Below are 21,089 nucleotides of genomic sequence, written 5' to 3'. Positions count from 1 at the left end.
TTGGTGGAATTTACATTCTCTCCAATAGAAGTACTTTTTCTTAAAATTGTATTTAACACAATCTGATTAGGGTTATCCTGGCTGTGGAAGTTACCTTTATCATAGGGAGTTTAGGATATGGGGCATTCCTCTGCTGCCAGTGACCGAAAGGTCTGGGTTCTGTCCGCCCCAAACTGAAAGCAGGCTGAAGTACCCGTGGAAACGAATCTTTGGACCTTATTAGTTGAAAAAGAGTGACTTTTATGTTCGCATAGATACATTTTTTTCTCTTCCTCTATATTTAGTAGAGATATCTCAAAATCACTCTTGTGCATCATCTTCTGCATCTCAGCTGTATCTCTCTCATAGGATACTGAAATATCCTCTTTCTTGAGATTACCAGCTCAGATACAGGCTCAAAGGAAGCACAGTGATTTCTAAACTTCTGGTGGCTGCACAATGAACTGTAGGAAGCTCTTGGAAAAAGACAGACCAACCTGGCATAGGCTGGATGACCAGGATATATTACACACGTATAATGGAGAAATTGACGTACTGTACTTGAAACGAAAATAAAAAGGTGACTGTTTTAAAGTTTGGCTTCCATTCTAGTAATGTTTGGATAAAGAATACTTCAAAACTTACAGGCAAATAACTGATGTCACCACCGCATACATTTTTCCCAAGGGCAACCATCTCCCAAGGCCCCCCTTTTAATACCTGTGTATTTAGCTGAAAGAAACAGCCCACTGTCTGATTTTTCCAGTAAGTTTATCTTCCCTAAAGTATTACTCTTCTTGTTGATTTGATTTTGTGGCTTGTTCATCTTGGGGAGGTGTGGGAGAATTGAAAAGGAAACTGGCACAATCTGGTCTAGTCCTGATCTCTGGATGGACACTAGTTTGTTTGAGGGGATTCCACCACTGAATTCCATCTGCCGCTAAGCCCCTCGGCTCTGGGTAGTGACTGAACACTGCTCCTACCTCTGGGTGTCTGAGGCGCACTCGTCGGGTGCAGATCCCATGTCTGGAGCCCCTCTTGGCATTGGAACCCTGCTGTCCAGACCCTGGAACTGGGGCCTCGACTTTACGGAACTTCCAAGTTACTCAGATGTGTTTCCTGCACACATGCTCACCTGACTGAGTGAGTTCTTGTTTCTCTAGTTACACCTTTCAGGGACCATGTGACAGCGAAAGCAAGAAACATGCGTGCGCACACATCTATGGAAAAACATAAACCTGAGCACAATTGCATCCTCGTCTGAACTCCCCCCTCCATCTGTGTCTGAGGTATGTCCGTATTTAAGTTAGGTGGAGAGTGCTTTGTTTCCCCTGCAGCAAGTCTCTCTTGCTGCTGCCAGCGGTCAGTCCCTGTACACAGGAGTCCTTGTGGTTATAAACATTGTTTTAGTCATGATTTCCACAGTGTGAAAGCTCGTGACCAGTCATGCTGAGTTCATGTGCACAATATGCCTTGTTACATAGGGGGAGGAAAGGGAAAGCAGACAAAAATCCCTAACAAGTCAATAGTTGTTAGAAGCTGGCTGGATGACACTCTCTCTGTGTTAGCACTTCACAAGGTGAGGAAACACTCCCTCCTCCTCCTCCTCCTCCTCCAGCTATGTTATACATCTGAAGTAGGCTATTCATATACCATCTTAAACTATCTTTTCATACAAGAGACAAAGTAGGATCAAATACAAAATAGAGGTTCTAGCCCACAAAGCAGGGTACAAGCATAAATGATATTCACAAAAAATGAGATTCATAAATGAATAAAATGACATAAAAATATTCCCCAAACTGTCTCAAAAACAAACATTTTGTTTTTGAATGTTGAATTCCCATAATAGGTAGCACAGGCATCAATCAAATCAATAAATTTATTATTAAATCTAAAATAAAGTGCCTTTTTGCCAAATGCCAGCAATTTTAGTCACACCATAATAAAATTCAATACATTTGTGATGGGCATTTTAGAATTGATTAGCTAACTTGGGAAAAATAGAGCATTCTGAGGGACAGCTCAAAATGCTGGAAGTATGAAACTTAAAACACTCTAAAGCAGAAGCAATTTTAAATTTTATGAAAAGTCTTATTTGAGGCTTTTGGGGAAAAGATTGGATGCTAAATAGAATATTGCTTCCTTCTTAAATTGGAAAGCTAGCTATTTGGTTACTGAACTATCTTTTTAAAATAAAATAGACTTTAGCCTTTCACCAGAAGGGATTCCTGTAGTGCCCACAATGTGCACTACAACTTGTATGGTCCATGCTCTCAGAAGAGACGACGATAGCGTCCAAAAGGTTTGGTTTGTCTACACCAACACTTTAGTTCTGGCAAGCTGGGGTATGAATCTCCTTCACACTAGCCTGCTGCAGACTAGCTGTCCATGTAGACTTTGCTCACGTACATAATAGTTTGTTAATGAGCTTTGATTTAGTCCCCTGTCAGCCAAGTCTACCTGGACAGGTAGTCCGCAGCAGGCTAGCACCCCAGCTTTGCTGTGAACTAAATGTTTGTGTAGACATACCCCTTATAATGATAGGGAGGAGGATGCAGTTTATATAGATATACAAATATTGTTTTAGGGTGGTAGATGGAACAATAAATATGTGAAAATGTGCTCTCAAATAGAAGATGCCACTTTGAAGTTCACTTAATTTTTTTCATAAGGCTAGATTACCATTTCCTAGCTAATCAGTTTCAATTGGCACTGCCCAGTTAACACTGAAACTTACAATCTGATTATACCATACTTACAAAAGAATGCCTAATAGATCAGTTTTCTTTGGCAAGCAGATATTTGTGGATTGTTTCCCAGAAAAGCTAATTTCTAGCTCTGGTAGCAGTGTTGGGATGGATACGTGCATGCGAGAGAAATAAAACAGTAATTTGGTAGTGCTAATAAGTAGAAAGTAGAAATAAATAGCAAAATGTAATTTGACTAGTAGCAACGTAAGTATGTCCGTTTTAGGAAGTATAAACAGACTCAAAAAATCCTTGCCATGTAAATGTCAAACAAAACAATCATTACAACAGTGAATTTTTGTTTAGAGATATACAGTAATGTAATCATCAGACCTCTCTGCAGTGTTACCATATTACAGAGTGAACAAAATTACAATACCGCTGATGTTTCTAGGTTTTTTATTAAATTGAGTGAAATCTCTAATTATACATATTTCACAAAGCAGGCATGTCTATCAATTGTTAATAATAAAAAACAGGTATGCTGTTTTTTGCTGGTGAATGTACTTTTAATATTCGATATTTGGTTGCCATTTATTCAAGTATATAATTCTCAACCTATTTTTTTCTGGGTATGTAATTGGTGTGTTAATTTTTCTATAACAACCTCCCCTATATATATTTTTTTAACTATTCCTCTATAGTTGGACTATTTTTCTTTTTCCAGTGAGAGGTAGCCTAGCAGATGAGAAATAATTCATTTCCTCTTGTGACAATTTTTCTGCTAGGAAGCCCTAGGAGGATTACTAAAAGGTTATTTAGTCATAAATATTTAACAATTGGGGATAGTTTCCTAATTGACCAGATTCCATTGCTTCTATTAAAGTTAGTTTTCTGTATAAAACAGTTTTAGAAAGTTGAGAAACATAGTGTCTAACTTGACAGTATGGGTACCACAGGAGAGTGGGTCAGTTAAAGTTAGTTTTGATGTCTAAATTTTTAGAAAAGATTCTTTACTGAGTAGCTGGACAACCATATGTATTCCATGGCTCTCCCGGTCTTTGTAGCTCTCTGGTTCATGATTTGGGTTAAGATCGGGATTATTTGCAATGGGTGTCATTGGTGAAGGGAAAGAATTTATTTTATCTTCAGTTCTACCGCAAGCCCATAGAATAGCCTTTGCTAAAAGGAAGTGTATAATTTCTGGAGAGTGATTTTTTTTTTCTTAAATTAATTGGTAGCCAAGGAATGTTTACACTGCCACCGTTCTTGTGTTCCGTAAAGACCTGGGTTGGGCTGGGACAGGGTGCTCAATGTCCCCTACTGCTTTGCACGCTGGCTGGCTTGCAAGTACCATTGAATATTTGGAACAGCTAGTCCATCCCGTTCAATGGGTTTGTACAAAGTGTCTGCACTCACTCCTGGGTTTTTTTTCTTATTCCACATAAATTCTAATGACATCCTCTGTGTTCCTGCCAGAGTTTTATCTGGGATGATTACAGAACGATTTTGAAATAAGAAAGATGTATCTTTGGCAAAATGTTCATTTTTGACTGTGGCTGTTCTTTCCCAACCAAGAAATTGCATATTTCCCCCAACGCTCCAGATCTTTTTCTGTTTGAAGTAGTGGCTTGATATTTAAATCGTAAAGCTCTTCTAGATTGGTTGAGATTTGAATTCCCAGATTTCTTATAGAATTTGTTGCCCATTTGTACCCAAATGTTTTCTGGAGGAATGACTTCTCAGAATCTGGCAAATTTATAGCTAGCATTTCAGATTTGGCATAATTTATATTAAATCCAGGCGTTTCCTGAAATCATAGATTTATTTAGAAGCTAGTTTTAGGGAAATATTTGGACAGTCCATATTTTAAATCACAAATTAAATTCTGCTTTAATCTTGAAATTAGGCAGTTATTTAAAAGCAGCATTCAGTGCCACTAGAAATCTATTAAACATGACAAAAGTTCTTTCCTTCAATTTTTATAACAACTTAGGGAAAATAGCAAGTATAAACTTGAGTATTTAAATGTGAGCTTAAATCAAATCTCTGCGTTATGTGACTGTAGGACTCAAATATTATCTGTTAACATGCTTGTAACTTCTCACTTACTACAGTATCTTATTCCAGGAAGTGTCCTTTAATTATTTGGTTCTACTTTTGGTGGCGGAGGTGGATTGCGGCGGAGGTGCCCAAACATGCAATGCTTTGACTGACCTCCATTCTCTTGCTGCTGGTCATGCCTGGTTGCTCAGCACAACTGTAATAATGAGTAGTTGATTTTAAACTGTGCCTTGTGTATCCGTCAAGACTCTTGGTGAAAATGAGTTATGTTAACTGTGTTAAATAAAGGCACCATATGCTGTTTTTGGATGTCCAAGCATCAGTAGTGGCAGTTTCCATTTGACAAAAAGGGTTTGACCTCTTAGGTGGATGCAGCTCTCATTTGTTATCCATATCTTTGTCACTTCAGTCTGGCTTACTGTATTCATTCCGTTTGTGGTTAGATGTGAAGTCCATTTGGAAACATTAGCTACTACAGAAACTGGGAGCCCACTTGGTGGTGCTCCCTGCCAGGAATAAAATACCCCAATTTTTCCGGTTGGTTTCTGAGTGCAATTTAAGATGGCATGTATGACTTAAAATCGCTAAATTAATTAATGTAGAAACTACCTCTGTCCTTGCATGATTTAGCATCTGTGGAGATCAGTAGGGGCCCTGAACTACTAATCTACTGTTTTTAAACAAGAGGGGGTTGATGGCAGGCATATTTCAATGGGGTGCCCTGTTGGTGTCAGTGGTTAGAATGAATTCTGTTGCAATCTGCTGACTTTCAGGCCATCTAGCTATTCCAATAGTTTAGGATAAACTTTTAAGAAAGGGTTGGGCAAAGATGTATGGGGATTCAAAGTATCGTGTTCTGGTGCTTTATGTCAACTTGTGACTCAGAGACCAGACTTGATTGAAGGTCTGTTGAAGGCATTCTGCATTAAATAGGGATGCACTCACTTTCTCTGTCCCTGAGTTCAAGTTGTTTTAGGGAATCGGAGGTGGGTTTTTTGTTTTTTTTTTTTTTTTTTTAATTCTCATCCTGTCAAATTCATGAGACAAATTTGATTTTTAGATTAAAATAAAAAATTTACAAAAATTGTCTGTCCATTAACAGCTGATAGTATGCAGCAGTGAAACACGTGGGCTTGATTGCTAGCATTCTACATGTGTCTTCCTTTCTCTGTACCGACAACTACATTTTATTTTTTAACAAGGAGACCATGTAGCTATTCCAATTAAAATAGCCTTTAATATTTTGATTAAAGTTAATTAGAATGCTGGGTGTGAATAGTGATGGGATTGGAAATGTACTCCCGAAAAGCACGAAAGAGGGGAGAGAACTTTTCATTTGAGTAATTTCCCCCTACACACTGTGTTTTTTATCAAGTTGGAAATGTATAAAAATGCAGTAAACACTATGGATTAAACCTCTTTCTGATTTGAAGTCAACGGTAAAACTTCCATTGACTTAAATGAGGCCAGGATGTCAGTGTATGGCTGGGATTTTCAGACAAGCCCAGGAGAGTTAGGTGCCCAAATTTACTCCTGAAATTTTGAGCTCCATTAGACTGCTTTGAAAAGCCTGCAGGAAAAGAGTGAAAGTTACGCACTGAACAATTCTTACGTTTAGTCTGTTCTTAACATTAAGAGCACCCTATTGTAGCAAGTGTATTTCAGTGTTAATTCTAGGAACCATGAAGCACTCCCACCACTTTTCCAAGAGGAAAGCAGTGGTGCATTGAAGCATCATGTATCTCTTTAGCATAAGCATTTTTGAAAATTCCAGATGTCCAATATGGCAGTAGATTTTGGTCTGTTGCTACTTCTATTTTTGGTTGAAGATCTTAAATAGGATGGATTAAAACAGCTCTTTAATCCTAACAAAATTGATCTATGGTGTCTTAATTTTTAGATAATTCCTATTAATGGTGTTGAGAGCCAAAAAGTATAATGTTGAAACAATGCATAATATTTTATTGTTTGATTTCTAGCATAACCTGTGACCATGACGACTGAAGTTGGCCCAGAGACTGAAGTAAAGAAGGAATCTGAGCTGCTGGGGGCAGATGCAGTCAACGAAAAACATGAGGAAACAATAGAGAGTCAGGAAAATCAAAAGTCTGAAAAGACACTCTCTGAAGAGGCACAAAGTACTCCTTCTTCCCCAGCACTAGCTACCCAAAGCAGCCCAAGTAGTCAGAAGAAGGAAAAAGATCCACCTGAAGGCAAGGGGATCTCTCGCTTTATCCCCCCATGGCTTAAGAAACAAAAATCCTATAACTTGGTGGAGCCCAAAGATGAAGCCAAGAAAAAACCTGTAGAGGAGAGACAGGCAGCGGAGGAGAGGGAAAGTCAACTTCCAGAGGACATGGCTCAGCCAAAGGGAAATTTGGAAGACGCAACAATTGAGAGTCAACAGGAGACTAAAGAAGATGACAAGGAGGAGGAGAAGCATTCTGTGAGCAGTGCTGATACACAGGTGTGGAAAGATAAATTAATGAAAATATTAACGGCTAGTCAGTGAACCAGATTTATTGCTACTGTAACTCCTCTGAATTCCATGTCATGTACTGAAATTATACCAGGGATTAATATGGCTCATTGTGTGTACTTTTGTGCAGTTTTTCTGCTTGGGCTGACTTTAGTGACGTGCTACTGAGGGTATGTCTACATAGCCACCCCAAAAAAAAAAAAAAAAAAGGCCAGGCAGCAAGTCTGAGCCCTGTTCTTCAGACATGGATTTGCACTATGATGTTCTGGCTCAGGCTAGAGCCCAAGCTTCAGCCTGAACCAGGATGTGCACATACAGCTATTTTTAGCACTGTAATACAAACCCTGTGAGCCCAAGTCTGTTGAACTGGGCTCTGAAACTCGCTGCTTTGGGTTTTTTGTTTTGTTTTGTTTTTTTTCTGTGTAGACACAACCTTAGTGACTGAAGCAATCCATTTATTATCTGCTGTAGTTATTTTTGAGTCCTGAGGATCTCAGTTATTTTATTCCACGCTTTACTCTTCCATTCTCTCAGACTATGCATTATGGATACTGTCTTTATTTCTTGCTGCCTGGAGGTTGGTGTTGAGATGCTGGTGGCTATGGTATTGAAATGTGAGGCACTATGCCATACATGTGCCTCTCCTCTGTAGTGCTCCAAAGTCTTGCCTTCAGAAGTCAATGTCAGTCCTTAAATACAAACCTGTGTCACTTATGGCTTGAATTTTTCTTAAATGTTGTCTTGTTCAATGCAATTTCTCATTATATTTTGAGTTGCTTTTAAGAAAAAAGTGTAACTTTTATTTTGATTTCTATAGGGAGACTGGTTGCCTCTGCTAGAATTTTAACCGCAAGATACTGGCCTTTAGGATAGAAAAATTGTTTTTTCAGTAACTTTGAGAAAAGGGGAAACCTTAAACACTATATATTATGCATCCAAACACCACCAGCTGGGAGCACAACCTTAATGGATAGTTATAAGAATAATTAATTATTGATGTACAGAAAAGAAGAATTTTCTTTCAACTTCATCCTGAAAGGGTTGGACTTGTTGTATTAAACTACATCTTTCTTACAGCCTGCTAAAGAAGACAATAAAGAGATTGAAGTAGAGAAAGTTGCCAATGAGCAAGAAGAAAAACAAAAAGTAGAAGAAAAGAGGGAAACCAAAGAGGTACAGACAGCCGAAATCAAAATGGAGAAAGCGCCTCAGAAAGCTCCCAAGAAGATTAAAACTGTGCCATGCAAAGTGATGCTCCTGGATGGCACCGAATACAGCTGTGACCTAGAGGTAAGGCAGCAAGCCTTATATAAAGAGATCTTTCTCTGTAGAAAGACAGCAATGAGTACAGTATGCTTTCACTGCAGTGTGAGTTAACGAATGCATGTTTGTTTTTGATAAATGGAATGAGTTCATTACGTTGTCACATTCACATTGCTGTAGTTAAGAGTGAGTTAATATTTCCATTTTAAAACCCTATCGTTAAGACTTCTCAGTTAAGCCATAAAAAGGTACTCTGAGCAGCAATTTCACAAAAACGATACAAATTCAGCAACAACAAAAAAAATTCTTTGGGTAAATTGATGGTCTTTTGGTAACTGAACCTGCCTCCTCCCCAAAAGAGTAAAGATTTCCCTCAAGGCACTGTCTTTTGTTGTTTGTACTTAAAACAGTATTTTATTTTAAAATAAGTGTTTAACTACAAACTAGAAAGTTGGGCTTAATTTGATTTTTAGAATTATTTTATAGGTGTAATGAAGAACTCTAGACAGTGCGTTAACTGATTTAACTGTGTGATTTAATGCAGATCACTACTGATTTAATTTACATATTTGTGCCAAATCTTAATCCTCCCTGTAGCCTCATGCTTTATTTTTTCACATCTTAAATCTTTGTTTAGATTTTCTAAAAATTTTGTACTTATTTCCGTATTTAAAATTGGCCTTAAGAAACTGACAAAAGCAGGAAATGCTAAGGTGAAAAAGGAAAGGTAGATTCTCATTTTTCTAATACTTGAGCATTCTTTTGCATATTTACTGCCAGGCTGAGTAAAAATGGTGTCTACATTAAATACAGCAGAAATAAATTTAGATTTTCAGTTGTAGTTAAATGTACATTTAAATTTTTTCTTTTAGTTAATGTAATGTAAATGGGATTCTGGCGTTGAGGAATTACATTCTTAATAAGTCAGACCACAGTGGGAATTGAATAAACAGCTTTACACCACAAGCTCACAGGACTTTAAACCTGAGGGAGATAGGACTGGGTATGTGCTTACTGTGTTTATTTTTTTTATTTTTTTGTTCACAGGCTGCTTTATATTTTGAAATGGTAAATGTTAAAATGTTTCTAGTCCTTATGGCAATCTCTTAATGCATTTCTCAGCTTATCCTCTTTCCACAAAACTCAGTTATTAGCTCTGTTTACCTCAAGAGAAGTTAATATAGGTTAGGTATGGAAAATGCTATGTGTATACATGTTTCAGAAAAGTGCACAACTGATCTTCGAGTGATTTTTCACACGTCCATTGCACTGTAGGTGTGCGTGCATTCCAGTGTACAGTTGTCAGTTTTCCCCTTAATGGTACCAATCGTGGCAGCATGAGCCCTCTGCTGTCTCATGCAGGTATAAAAGGTGGAGCTGCCCCCTAACCTCCCACTCAGTTTCTTCCCCAGCGCCCTCCACCCCGTCTGTGGCCCCTTCCGCCCGAGGCCCCACGCCGTCCCTGGCCAAACCAGAAGCTGGAGTGGGCCGGCAGCCATGGACTCTCTACTTGCCGGGGGGCGGGGAGACCCATGGTAAAAAGTGGATGGACCAGGCCTGTCCACTTCCAAAAAGTGGGAGAGCCATGCCCCTGGGCCTCCCAGTTCCGGTGCCCTTGGTTGAGAGCTATTGATTTATCCTGCATGGCATTCCTTCCACATGTTGGAAAAGAGGCATGTTGATGCTGACTGACAATCCAATGGCCATGTTTTATGTAAACAAACAGGGTGGGAGCTGGTCCTCATTAGCCTGCTGGGAAACAATTCTGTTTTGAGACTTCATCAGCAACTTCTGAAAGCGGCCTGCCTCCCAAGTCTCAGAATATGCTGGCCAATTACCTGAGCAGGTTGTTAATCATGAGTGGTTCCTCAGCCCAGACATGGCCCAGACCATTTGAGGGGAGCTCCTCAAATGATATGTTTGCAGGAAAGACAACAGGAAATGTCATCAGTTTTGCTCCCAGGCAGGCCACATTCCGGGTTCACTGATGGACGCTTTCCTGCTGCTGTGGTCAGTGTCTCTCCTGTATGCTTTTCCCCATATCTCTTCTGCCCAGAGTTCTATGCAAGGTCAAGCAGGACAAGGCCCATGTTATACTGATTGCCCTGGCACGGCCTGGTCAGTGCTGGTTTTCAGAGCTCTAAGACCTATCAATCAGTCCCCCTCAGTCACACTCGCTTCATGCCACCTCCCCCCATCCCCCGTAATCTTCAGGCTTTTCACCTGAAGTCTTCATGGTTAACATTGGTGGAGGAGTCCTGCTCTAGAGAAGTTCAGGATGTGCTGCTGAATAGTAGAAAACCATCAGCTAGAACTACTTATCTGGCTAAACGAAAGAGGTTTTTCCATTTGGTCCTAACTGAAAGGGGTTTCCCCAGTCCTCACTTCTATTCAGTGTGTGCTGAATAATCTTCTGTCCCTGAAACATCAAGGATTGGCAATTAGCTCAATCAGAGTACATTTAGCACCTATATTGGTGTTCCATCTACCTATTGATAACAGCTCTTTTTTTTCCAAACCCAATGTCTAAGACTTCTAGAGAGATTGGACAGGCTATTTCTGCACATACAGAACCCTATTTCCCCCCTCTCTCTCCACCCGCCACAGCCTGAATCTCTTGTCTTAACAAATGCCACCCCTGATGCCACCTCTGCTCTTCCCCCCCCCCCCCCCACTTGAGCCTCTAGCGACCTGCTGTTTGTTGCACCTTTCAATGAAGGTAGCATTTTTAGTAGCCATCAGCCAGGAGATTGGGGGAGTTGAGCGCACTAGTATCAGACCCTCTGTAAACAGTTTGTATACAAAGTCTTCTTTCGTCATCACCCAAAGTTTCTTACAGTAGGTGAATAACACTTTATATTAACCAAGCAATTTTCTTACCAACCTTCTTTCCAAAGCCTCGTGGTAATAATGGTTAGGAGAGACTTCACACTCCGGACATTAAAAGAGCTTTAGAGTTTTATCTGGAACAGACTAAATCTTTCAGGTTTTCTACTCAATTGTCTGCAAATACAATGAACAGAATGAGAGGAAGTCCTTTTCCACTCAAAGGATATAATTTTTGAGATCTAGTTGTATTTGCCTATGTTACCAGTTGGCTAATGTGAAGCCACCAGATAGAGGGTCATCATGTCACATGTTTGCCTCTCACTATGCGCTTGCTGTCTCGCTCTCGCGCTCGCTCAACAATCTAGAGACTGTTAAATTTGGACAGGTAGTTCAAATGAACCTCAAACCCACCTCCAGTTTGGGTTGCTTGTGAGTTACCCACTGTAAGCATCAGAGTAGCAGCCATGTTAGTCTGTATTCGTAAGAAGAAAAGGAGTACTTGTGGCACCTTAGAGACTAACAAATTTATTTGAGCATAAACTATGCTCAAATAAATGTTAGTCTCTAAGGTGCCACAAGTACTCCTTTTCTTTCCACTGTAAGTAGTTTGAGATACTTTGTACGTGTCCATTCCACAACCTCCCCTCATTTTCTGTCTTTTGGACACTTCCGATAGGAAGGAACTTAGTGGGATCAGTGGTGGCTCCATCCTTTATGCCTGCGTGCAGGGTGCGAGGCAAGAGTGGATGCTCATGCCATCCCAACAGGTACTGCTATGGGGAAAAACTCTCCAACTGTGCACTGGAGCGTGCGCGCGCGCACAAACACACACACAGAGTCAGTGGGACAGACGTGCAAAGTATCTCTACGAACAACAGTTATGGAAAGGTTAGTAACTTACTTCTGAAAGTGTTCCTAGTCCTCTTCACCAAAGCATGAGCGTAGACTATTGGGGATTGATTATTCATCATTTTCATCTATGCTGGTGTAAATCAGGAATAATTCCTTTGATGTTCGTGGACTTAAACCAATGTAAAACTTGTGTGAGAATTGAAAACTGGCATCTGAATCACGTATACAAAGCAGTTGTCCTGGCCAGATTAGTTAAACTACTTATATTCTGCCTACATAAAATGCTTCCTGTAGCTCAGTTAAAGTTATTTCCCTCTTTAAACTTGAGTATTGCTAGTCCAAAATAATTACTATTTTCCATTCCAAAGTTGAATTGCCTATTTATAAACTATACAATGTGAAAGCTACACTAGGAATTGGAAATTGAATACTTAAATTTATATTTTAAGTACTCTTGTTGTTTGGAGTCAGAAAACCTACGTTCTGGTGTGACTGGTCAAGATGAAACTTAACATTTAGCTTGACTTCAACTTTTTTTTCAAAACAGAATGCTAAACTTGCTATAATCTAGCTATACTGGGCAGTTATTTTAGATCCAGCTTCACTTGGTTGTGTTGCTGTTTGTCAGTATGTGGTATCTAATGCTCACATTCCTTGTCTGCCTTTGTTTCCTTTCCTCTCGCCCAGTTTCTTTTCTGCTTCCATGTGTTTGATGTGTTTTTGGTGGAATATTACAATAGCACTGTATGCTTCAGTTGTGGTGCACCATTATCACAACATATCAGCTTTTCAGCACATTTGTTATTGTTTCCCATACAGTAAAGAAAAACAGAGCGAACAGTTTGCTAGGTTTTCAGTGCTTGCTAACATTGGTACAGTCAGCATATCATGGAATTAGCCAAAGCTGCACTAATCACTCACTCTTTAGACAGGAAAGCATTTTGAGAAATATTGGTATTTTTAAAGCATCATTGTGTAGCTCTGGTGTTTGTAGTTAAGTGTACTATATATGGATAAGAGTCAAATCCATGGCTAGCAAAGAAGCAGTAGGGAAGTGAAAAAATGACCCAAAGATTATTTCCTGGAAATCTTCATAAAGAGAAGCAGTTTTCTTAGAGGAGTGGAAAACATTTCAAGACAGTTTGTTAGAAAAAGTAATCCCAGTTGATATTTACCCAATACAGAATTTTAGCTAAATTGCCAGTGGGAGAAATTAGACACTGATAAAACATTGTGAGCATGCACCAAACCAAACAAAAGGATAGGGTCAAAGCAGCTTTCTATTTCACGGTAGCTTGGTACTTTGTAACATAAATAGGAGAGGTTTACTCCCAGATAGGAACCACTTTCTCAGTTAAATCCGAAGCCATTCTGTCAGAATCATGGCGGATTCATGGTCCAAGAAATGAACTCTGGACAGAAACTTGCAACATTTTATGTGACTAAGTGTTCATCAAACATAAATTAAACCTCTTCTGCCAGTGTGATTTTTGAGCATTGAAGCCTTTTTTTATTGTTATACAAACATTTTGAGCTAGTCAAAATCATGTCTGGGCACATTTTACAGACATTAACTATGTAAATAAAATGGGGTATGTGGTACAGTCCCCCTTTGTTTTTAGAACCTCTAAATTTTCAAGGGTCCAGTTCTGTTTGATTCATAAGAAATGCCTGCCCAGTGAGAGGTTTTACACCGTATCCTGATGTTTCAAGGGACTCTCCAGTACGCTGTGCCCAGGTGCTTCAGGCAGGGGACAAGGACATAAATTTTTTTTTTTTGAAGAGCTTCCAGCTGTGGAACCACATCCACCGTCAGAATAATATGTAAGCTGTATCTTTGATCAGACATTTTATAACGCAGGTTTACTCAATCTCTTGAGGTATTAAAATCTCTAGTTTAGAAATAATATTCATTGCCAACTTTAAAATGTGTTTTGGGGGACAGGAACAGATGGTCCTTAACAGATGGAGACCAGGTGTTCTCCAGTTCAGGACCCAGCTGCAGTATCTGAAACTTCCTCCTAGAGAAAAAGAAGCTTTAACTACATTATAAAGAAGATTGTTCCCTAGAGCAGTGGTCTCCAAACTTTTTGGCTCGTGCACCCCCAAGGTGACCTGCCGCAGGCATGCCACCAAAGAAAGAAGACTGGAAGACCTGCCGCAGGTGCGCCGCTGGAGGAGAACACCAGCTGTGGACGTGCAGAGCTGCTGTCGAAGGAAAAAAACTGCTGAGTGCCGTCTGGTGGCACTACTGCTGCCGCGCTCCCCCTGGGATCATCTCGTGCACCCCCTGGGGTAGGCGGACCCCTGTATGGAGACCACTGCCCTAGAGAGCTGTTCTTGAAACTATCCTGTGCAACTGAAATGGATGTGCTCTTATGCTACACTCATCTAAAAGTGCTCCCACGCATTTAGCAACACTCTATTTAAGGGAAAATTCATACTGTATCTCAAAGCTGAAATTATTTCTCTACAAAACCACTAGAAGACTATTGGCCTATGTCAACAATGTACTTGAACAATCTGGCATATTTACTTGGGGGGGGGGGGGAAATAGTGTCAAAAGGTAGATTATACAAACATACTCTTTGCCAGAAGCTCGGATTGGGCAACAGGGCCTGGATCACATGACTACCTGTTCTGTTCATTCTTCTCGGGCACCTGGCATTGGCCACTGTCAGACAGGAAACTGGCAAGATAGACCTTTGGTCTGACCCAGTGTGACGGGTTGGATCACAGAAACCCCCTTGGGACTGCCATCTGATGTGCCAAGACTACTTCTGCCCCTGCTTTCCCTGCCAGCTTGAGACTCGAGCACCCTGTCTTGCTGAGCCAGACACTCCAGTCTGCTCCAACACAGACCCAGGGTCTGAACCACATGCCCCAAAGCTGCTGACTTAGCTGAAAGCAACTTAAGAAGTGTTCCTGCCTTTAACGCTCAGATGCCCAACTCCCAATGGGGTCCAAACCCCAAATAAATCCGTTTTACCCTGTATAAAGCTTATACAGGCTAAACTCATAAATTGTTCACCCTCTATAACACTGATAGAGAGAGATGCACAGCTGTCCCCCCAACCCCCCGGTACTAATACATATTCTGGGTCAATTAATAAGTAAAAAGTGATTTTATTAAATACAGAAAGTAGGATTTAAGTGGTTCTAAATAGTAACAGACAGAACAAAGTGAATTACCAAGCAAAATAAAATAAAACATGCAAGTCTAAGTCTAGTACAGTAACAAAACTGAATACAGATGAAACATCTCTGAGGGTGAGATTTTAATAAATTTCTTTCACAGGCTGGACGCCTTCCTCGTCCGGGCACAATCCTTTCCCCTGGTACAGCCCTTGTTCCAGCTCAGGTGGTAGCTCAGGGATTTCTCATGATTCTCCCTTTTGTTCTGTTCCACCCACTTATATATCTTTTACATAAGGTGGGAATCCTTTGTCCCTCTGGGTTGCCACCCCTCTTCTCAATGGAAAAGCACCAGGTTAAAGATGGATTCCAGTTAGGGAGACATGATCACATGTCACTGTAAGACTTCATTACCCACTTGCCAGCCCACAGGTACACAGGAAGACTTACAAGTAAAACAGAGCCATTTACAGACAATTGTCCTGATTAATGGGAGCCATCAAGATTCCAAACCACCATTAATGGCCCACACTTTGCATAACTACAGTAGGACCTCAGGGTTATAGTTCATATTTCTGGTTTCAGATACAAGAGCGATACATTTATACAAATAGGATGATCACACTCAGTAGATTATAAGCTTTGTAATGATACCTTACAAGAGACCTTTTGCGTGAAGTATATTCCAGTTACATTATATTCACACTCATTAGCATATTTTTATAAAATCATATAGTGCAACGTCACACCCAGTATGGCCGTTTTTATGTTCTAATTATGTGTTGCCTGATAGGGTTTTTGTTTTCTGCATCCCTCCTAACTGGGGGGGGGAAAAATCGACCACAAACACAACTACTGCTTTGATCACATTATTAGAAAGAATTGTTTCCCAAAACATTCATTAGAATCTCATACTGGATGATCTTTATGGCTCTAATAGCTGCTCCTTCTTTTGTTTCATTGCACTACCAAATAAGTGGAAATAATACCATTATTATGAAATTCAAAATACAGAAGCAATCAATGTGAAGATAAAGCTGTACAAAGACTACTCCTTTTAAAAATAGCTACTAAGCGTTTTTTGTCTTTAATTGGAATATAATTTTGAATTTAGCTTTTTAAATGACTTTGTGCTTTCTGCAGCAATAGGTTCACTGAATCTATCAGTATTTGCTGGAAATCCTGGCGCTTGGTTGCACTTAAATACTTAAGTGAAGAGAGCACATAGTGAGCAAATTTATTTTCTGTTTGTTTCATAATTCCACATGGAGCGAATGAGCTGTAGATAAAGATACTCTTACTATTATAAAGTGTAATTTCACATTTAAAAAAAGTAATTGATATTGTACAAGTTTGACACCTTCATTTATTCAAAGTGTTTGTGTCTACACCAACATATCGCCACTATTTTTCTTGGTATTTTTATGTCCGTATGTATGGGTCCCCCTGGGTTCCATAATCTCCTGGTGCTAGATACTTTCTACAAACAATCTCATTTTGTAATTTTGGTTTCTTTAACCACTTCTACCTTCTAAATAGACCTCTTTTCTTGGCCACCTTACTTTCAAACTCTTACCAATTGTGTAACACTGTAGAGTCTTCCTTCTTGCCTCTTTTTCCTCTTCATACTGGAAAAATAAGCACTAGCTCTCTCCTGCCTGCAGGGAAATGGAATGCAGGCATCCTTTCTAAAGAGCAACAACTACTTCTTCTGACTGCTGCTGTCCCCAGACTCTCTGGCTTGGAGGCATACTCTCTATATGCGTGCATTCGGCAATGTTTTTTTATTTCCATGCCTGTGTATACTTCCACACAAGCAGCAACAGCAGCAATGTTTGTAAAAGAAATACTAATAGGAACCTTTTGTATTATGTTGTGCTTCCTCTTTTTGCAAAATGAAAAGCCATATTCAGTTTAATTCAGGGTTTGCTTCTAACTGTATTTTTAAGAGTAGTTGCTTACCCAACATCTGGGAAAGGCTTTACTACTTATTCTTTTCTAATGCAGGACACATGCCAAGAGGGAGCTGACAGTATTAGGCCAGTCTTGGTTTCATTTCTCTATCTGTGCTGCCTGAGGCCTTCCATATTGTCAGTCACATATATTGCACTTCTAACATGATTGGAAGAGTAAGATATGGTCAGCTTACTGCAAAACTGACAACAATGATGTTCTTTGGGATGGCTTTTAGAAATGCTGTGGAGCAACAAAACTGCCATCTTTTCCTCCCACACCCGTGCAATGGAGAATTTTCTGCGTGGTGCTCTTTGTTAGCTCAGAAAGAGGACGTCTAGTGTTTCCATTAGGTTTCCATTAGGACAGTGTATTTGAGGTATTGCTGATCTACTATGCCAGCAAATACTTATTTGAGATTATATTCTGGTGAATTGACACTTTTTTTTTATGTAAGTGGATATGGCCATTGAGTTTTCAATATTTTTATTTTGTAACTACATCTGTTTCTTTTAATGAGGGCTTCTTTTGAAGCCTTTGGCAGTTGAAAATATGCAAAGTTCCTGTTAGATGTAAAATCTCAAGTGCAGTATATATTTCTTACAGTATGTCAGGGATCTTTTTCTGCCAGTGTCAATTTTATACAATTACATTTAGGTATAAAACAGAATTAGTTCAGCTATACAGATGTATAATCAAGCTTTCACTTGATGTTGGTTTAAATCCTTCTATTTACCCTGCCATAAAAAATTGCTTTTTGTGAAGCATTCACAGAAGAAATGTCCCATGAAGGGGCATAATATATTTTTATCCTTCCAAAACATACTGTTTAGGGCCAATATACACTGGTGCTTAAATACTAGGGTAATGCTGTAGTTATGTTCTTGAAAAATGCGACTTTAAGCGAAATGATGTTAAGTGAATCCAATTTCCCCATAAGAATGAATGTAAATGGGGGGTTAGGTTACAGGGAAATTTTTTTTGCCAGACAAAAGGCATTATATACATGTTAAACAATTTTAAATAAGCAATTTAATACATGTATTAAACAGGCTGGCAGCCCCCTATCAGCTCCCCTACGTGGGTCCCCCCCCCACGCTTCCTGCCCGCTGGCAGACCCCACGGATCGCCGCCTTCCCCGTGCTCCACCTGCCTCCTGCCCGCGGCAATCAGCTGGTTTGCTGCATTCAGGAGGTGGGGGGAGGCTGCGCACTGCGTACTTGCTCCTCCCCCAAGCCTCCTGAATGCCGCAGACCAGCTGATTGCTGCAGGTAGGTGGCAGGGGAGGGAGGTGGGAGGCTGCGCTCCGCGTCCTCGCTCCATCCCCCTAGCCTACTGAACACTGCAAGACAGCTGATTCCCACTGGCAGGAGGCAGGGGGATCAGGGGGAAGGCGCTGATCTGTGGGGACCGCCAGCGGGCGGAAGGCTCTCGGGAGGGGTGTGTAGGGGGGCTGCCAGCCATGGACAAAGCAGGCAGCCAAACGACATTATAGAGGAGCATTGCACAACTTTAAACAAGCAGGTTCTGTAATGGAGCAGGGACGTAAAATCGAAACAACATTAAGTGAGAGAACGTTAAGTGGGGAGTTACTGTACTATGAATTTGCTGCACAGTGTGATTAATTTCTGTTTGTACAAAACGTGTTTAATAGCTTTACAAAAACACATTGTAATAAGAATTTACTTAATCATGTGATGAAGACCCACAACAGTGCTTCTTGGTGATTTCTCCAAAATATTAGTTAGAACCATGAAAAAAATGGAGCAGTGCTAAAGCAGAATCTTATTTCCATGTAGGCAGTGTACATTGAAATCTGAAGATGTATGGGTATGTAAATAAATGTCATTTAGATTTAAGGTAATGCAGAATGATGTTTCCATGAACACTAGGTTTTGAGTTTATAAATGGATTAGTTCTGTAATGTGTTAATTAAAATATCTTGCTTTTTGCAGTTAGGCTGGGACATGCATTTATAGTTGGGATTTTCATATCTGCAACATCTTCATCCTAACACAATTAAATTAGAAATGTTTAAAACTTGAGCAGAACCAAATTAATTTTTGATTAAAAATATCAGCTATAATTGCCATGGCAATTTTATATAATTGCAGTTATAGTGAATTAAGAGCTACCTTGAGGAATAGAAGCAGAAATTAATGAAAATGGAACATCAGCAGAGATCAACATAGATATTCAAATAAGAATGTCAATTACTATAGCCATACCTGTTACAAAAAATATAAAAATGTGGGACATTAGCAGGCAACACTGACTACTATAAACACATTTCAGCCTATGTCAATTTATTTTTGCACTTAAAAGTATATAAAATATTCTACATACTGTACTATTACCACAAGGATGGTAGTAAAAGCCTTTTGAAAGTTACTTCACAAGGTAACTGACGTTTAAGAAGCAGCTATCTTCAAAGGGTTTTAATACTTCTAGGTACTAGTTCTTTGAGTCCTTTAATATTTCATATTTGACTAAATTGTTTTGAGCAAATTTTCATGTTATTGGAAACTGTCATTTTTTGCAGTTCTTACTGTACACTTTAGCATCTCTATTGTAATGGTTTATTTTGTTTTTGTTTTTTACATTAAGATACTACTTGTATAAATAAATATTCCTTCCTGGTAGAGAAAAAGATGAGCAATAATTTGTGAAATTAATTACTGTAGTAAAAGAATAATGACCTGATTTTTTGAATGTGAGTTTTTAAATCACACTCACTTATACGTTAAAACAAATAAGCAAACAAAAACCCTCTTTAGATTCAGGATGTGGCTTTATTAATACATTACTGTTTTTCTGCTCTTTTCTTGGTCTGGATTAGAAATATTCTTTCATTTCCACCCATTTAAATTAAATCTGGGTTTGTGTTAACTTTGCCTGGAACAAGAGAGAGAACAAAAATGATCAGAAATCGTAAAATTCATTAAATTCAAGCTTCATTTGTTTTAATGATACAGATAATTTCTCCCTCCCCACTTCTGTTAGCTAATTATCACCACCATAACCAGAAGATTAAGATTAAATAAGAGTTTGCTTGCTGAGATGACAGCAACTCTCTGCTTGCTAATGTGAAATGATATATTTCTTAGGCTGCTGCAGCATTCACTTCTCTGTGGCTGGCTGGTATCCTGTTTTCTGACAGTGTTATTTAGTTGATAAAGAGCTGCATAATCACAATGAAAATATGAAATTTAGGCTCAGTTATGTACCATTTTGTTGTTGGAATTGTGGTTAGTCAGCAGTGGATTGTATACTAGTTGATGAATGTTTGCTAGACCAGTGTCCATTCCTTTCAGAGTTAGTTAAAAATAAATAAATTAAATATTGGTGCATTACTGTTGATCTATAATCCTTTTATAGTCCTAAAAGCTTTTTACTTTCCCAGCTTGATCCAGTGCTCATCAGTGAATGGTTGGTGGAATCTGTTTGCTCTAGCATGAGAAAAGCCTGGGGATGTGGGTTGGGAAAAGCATGGAAACAACCTACCAGAATAAAGCTGCAACCAGCTATTGTAGTTTGTATGAATGATTCTGTATTGCATTACTCTGTGGATGTGTTGATGATTTAATTTGGATTTTATCATTATAGTGTGTAATATATGGCGGTCACTTCTGTAAGTTAGCCACTAGTTTCGCCTTCACATACATACCAAATTGCTAAAAAATGATGAAATGGGATAGCATGTGACAGTAGTTTTAAAAGTATATTTTTTGCTATATGAGTTGGTAACCGTAGTATTAACTCACAAAATTAATGCTATTTCTAGATTTTGCATTTAAAATTTACTGGTTAATTCGAAAATGTGAATTAATATTTTTATAAACTTG

The 21,089-nt window shown here is 39.2% G+C and overlaps 1 protein-coding gene across 21 annotated transcripts in view; it reads left to right on the top strand.

The window, feature by feature from the left end:
• Window positions 1-21,089, top strand: part of EPB41L2 (erythrocyte membrane protein band 4.1 like 2) — a 275,035-nt gene that overhangs the window by 128,590 nt on the left and 125,356 nt on the right. For all 21 annotated transcript variants that reach the window (XM_074948426.1, XM_074948430.1, XM_074948436.1 and 18 more), the window contains 2 exons: window positions 6,713-7,200; window positions 8,290-8,502. In XM_074948426.1, coding sequence (XP_074804527.1) covers window positions 6,727-7,200; window positions 8,290-8,502 — 687 coding nt within the window. In that variant the 5' untranslated portion in view covers window positions 6,713-6,726. The remainder of the gene's footprint in view (window positions 1-6,712; window positions 7,201-8,289; window positions 8,503-21,089) is intronic.

Source organism: Natator depressus, chromosome 3, assembly GCF_965152275.1.
Source record: "Natator depressus isolate rNatDep1 chromosome 3, rNatDep2.hap1, whole genome shotgun sequence".
Classification (NCBI taxonomy): Eukaryota; Metazoa; Chordata; order Testudines; family Cheloniidae; genus Natator; species Natator depressus.
This window is presented reverse-complemented; position numbering and strand designations above follow the sequence as displayed.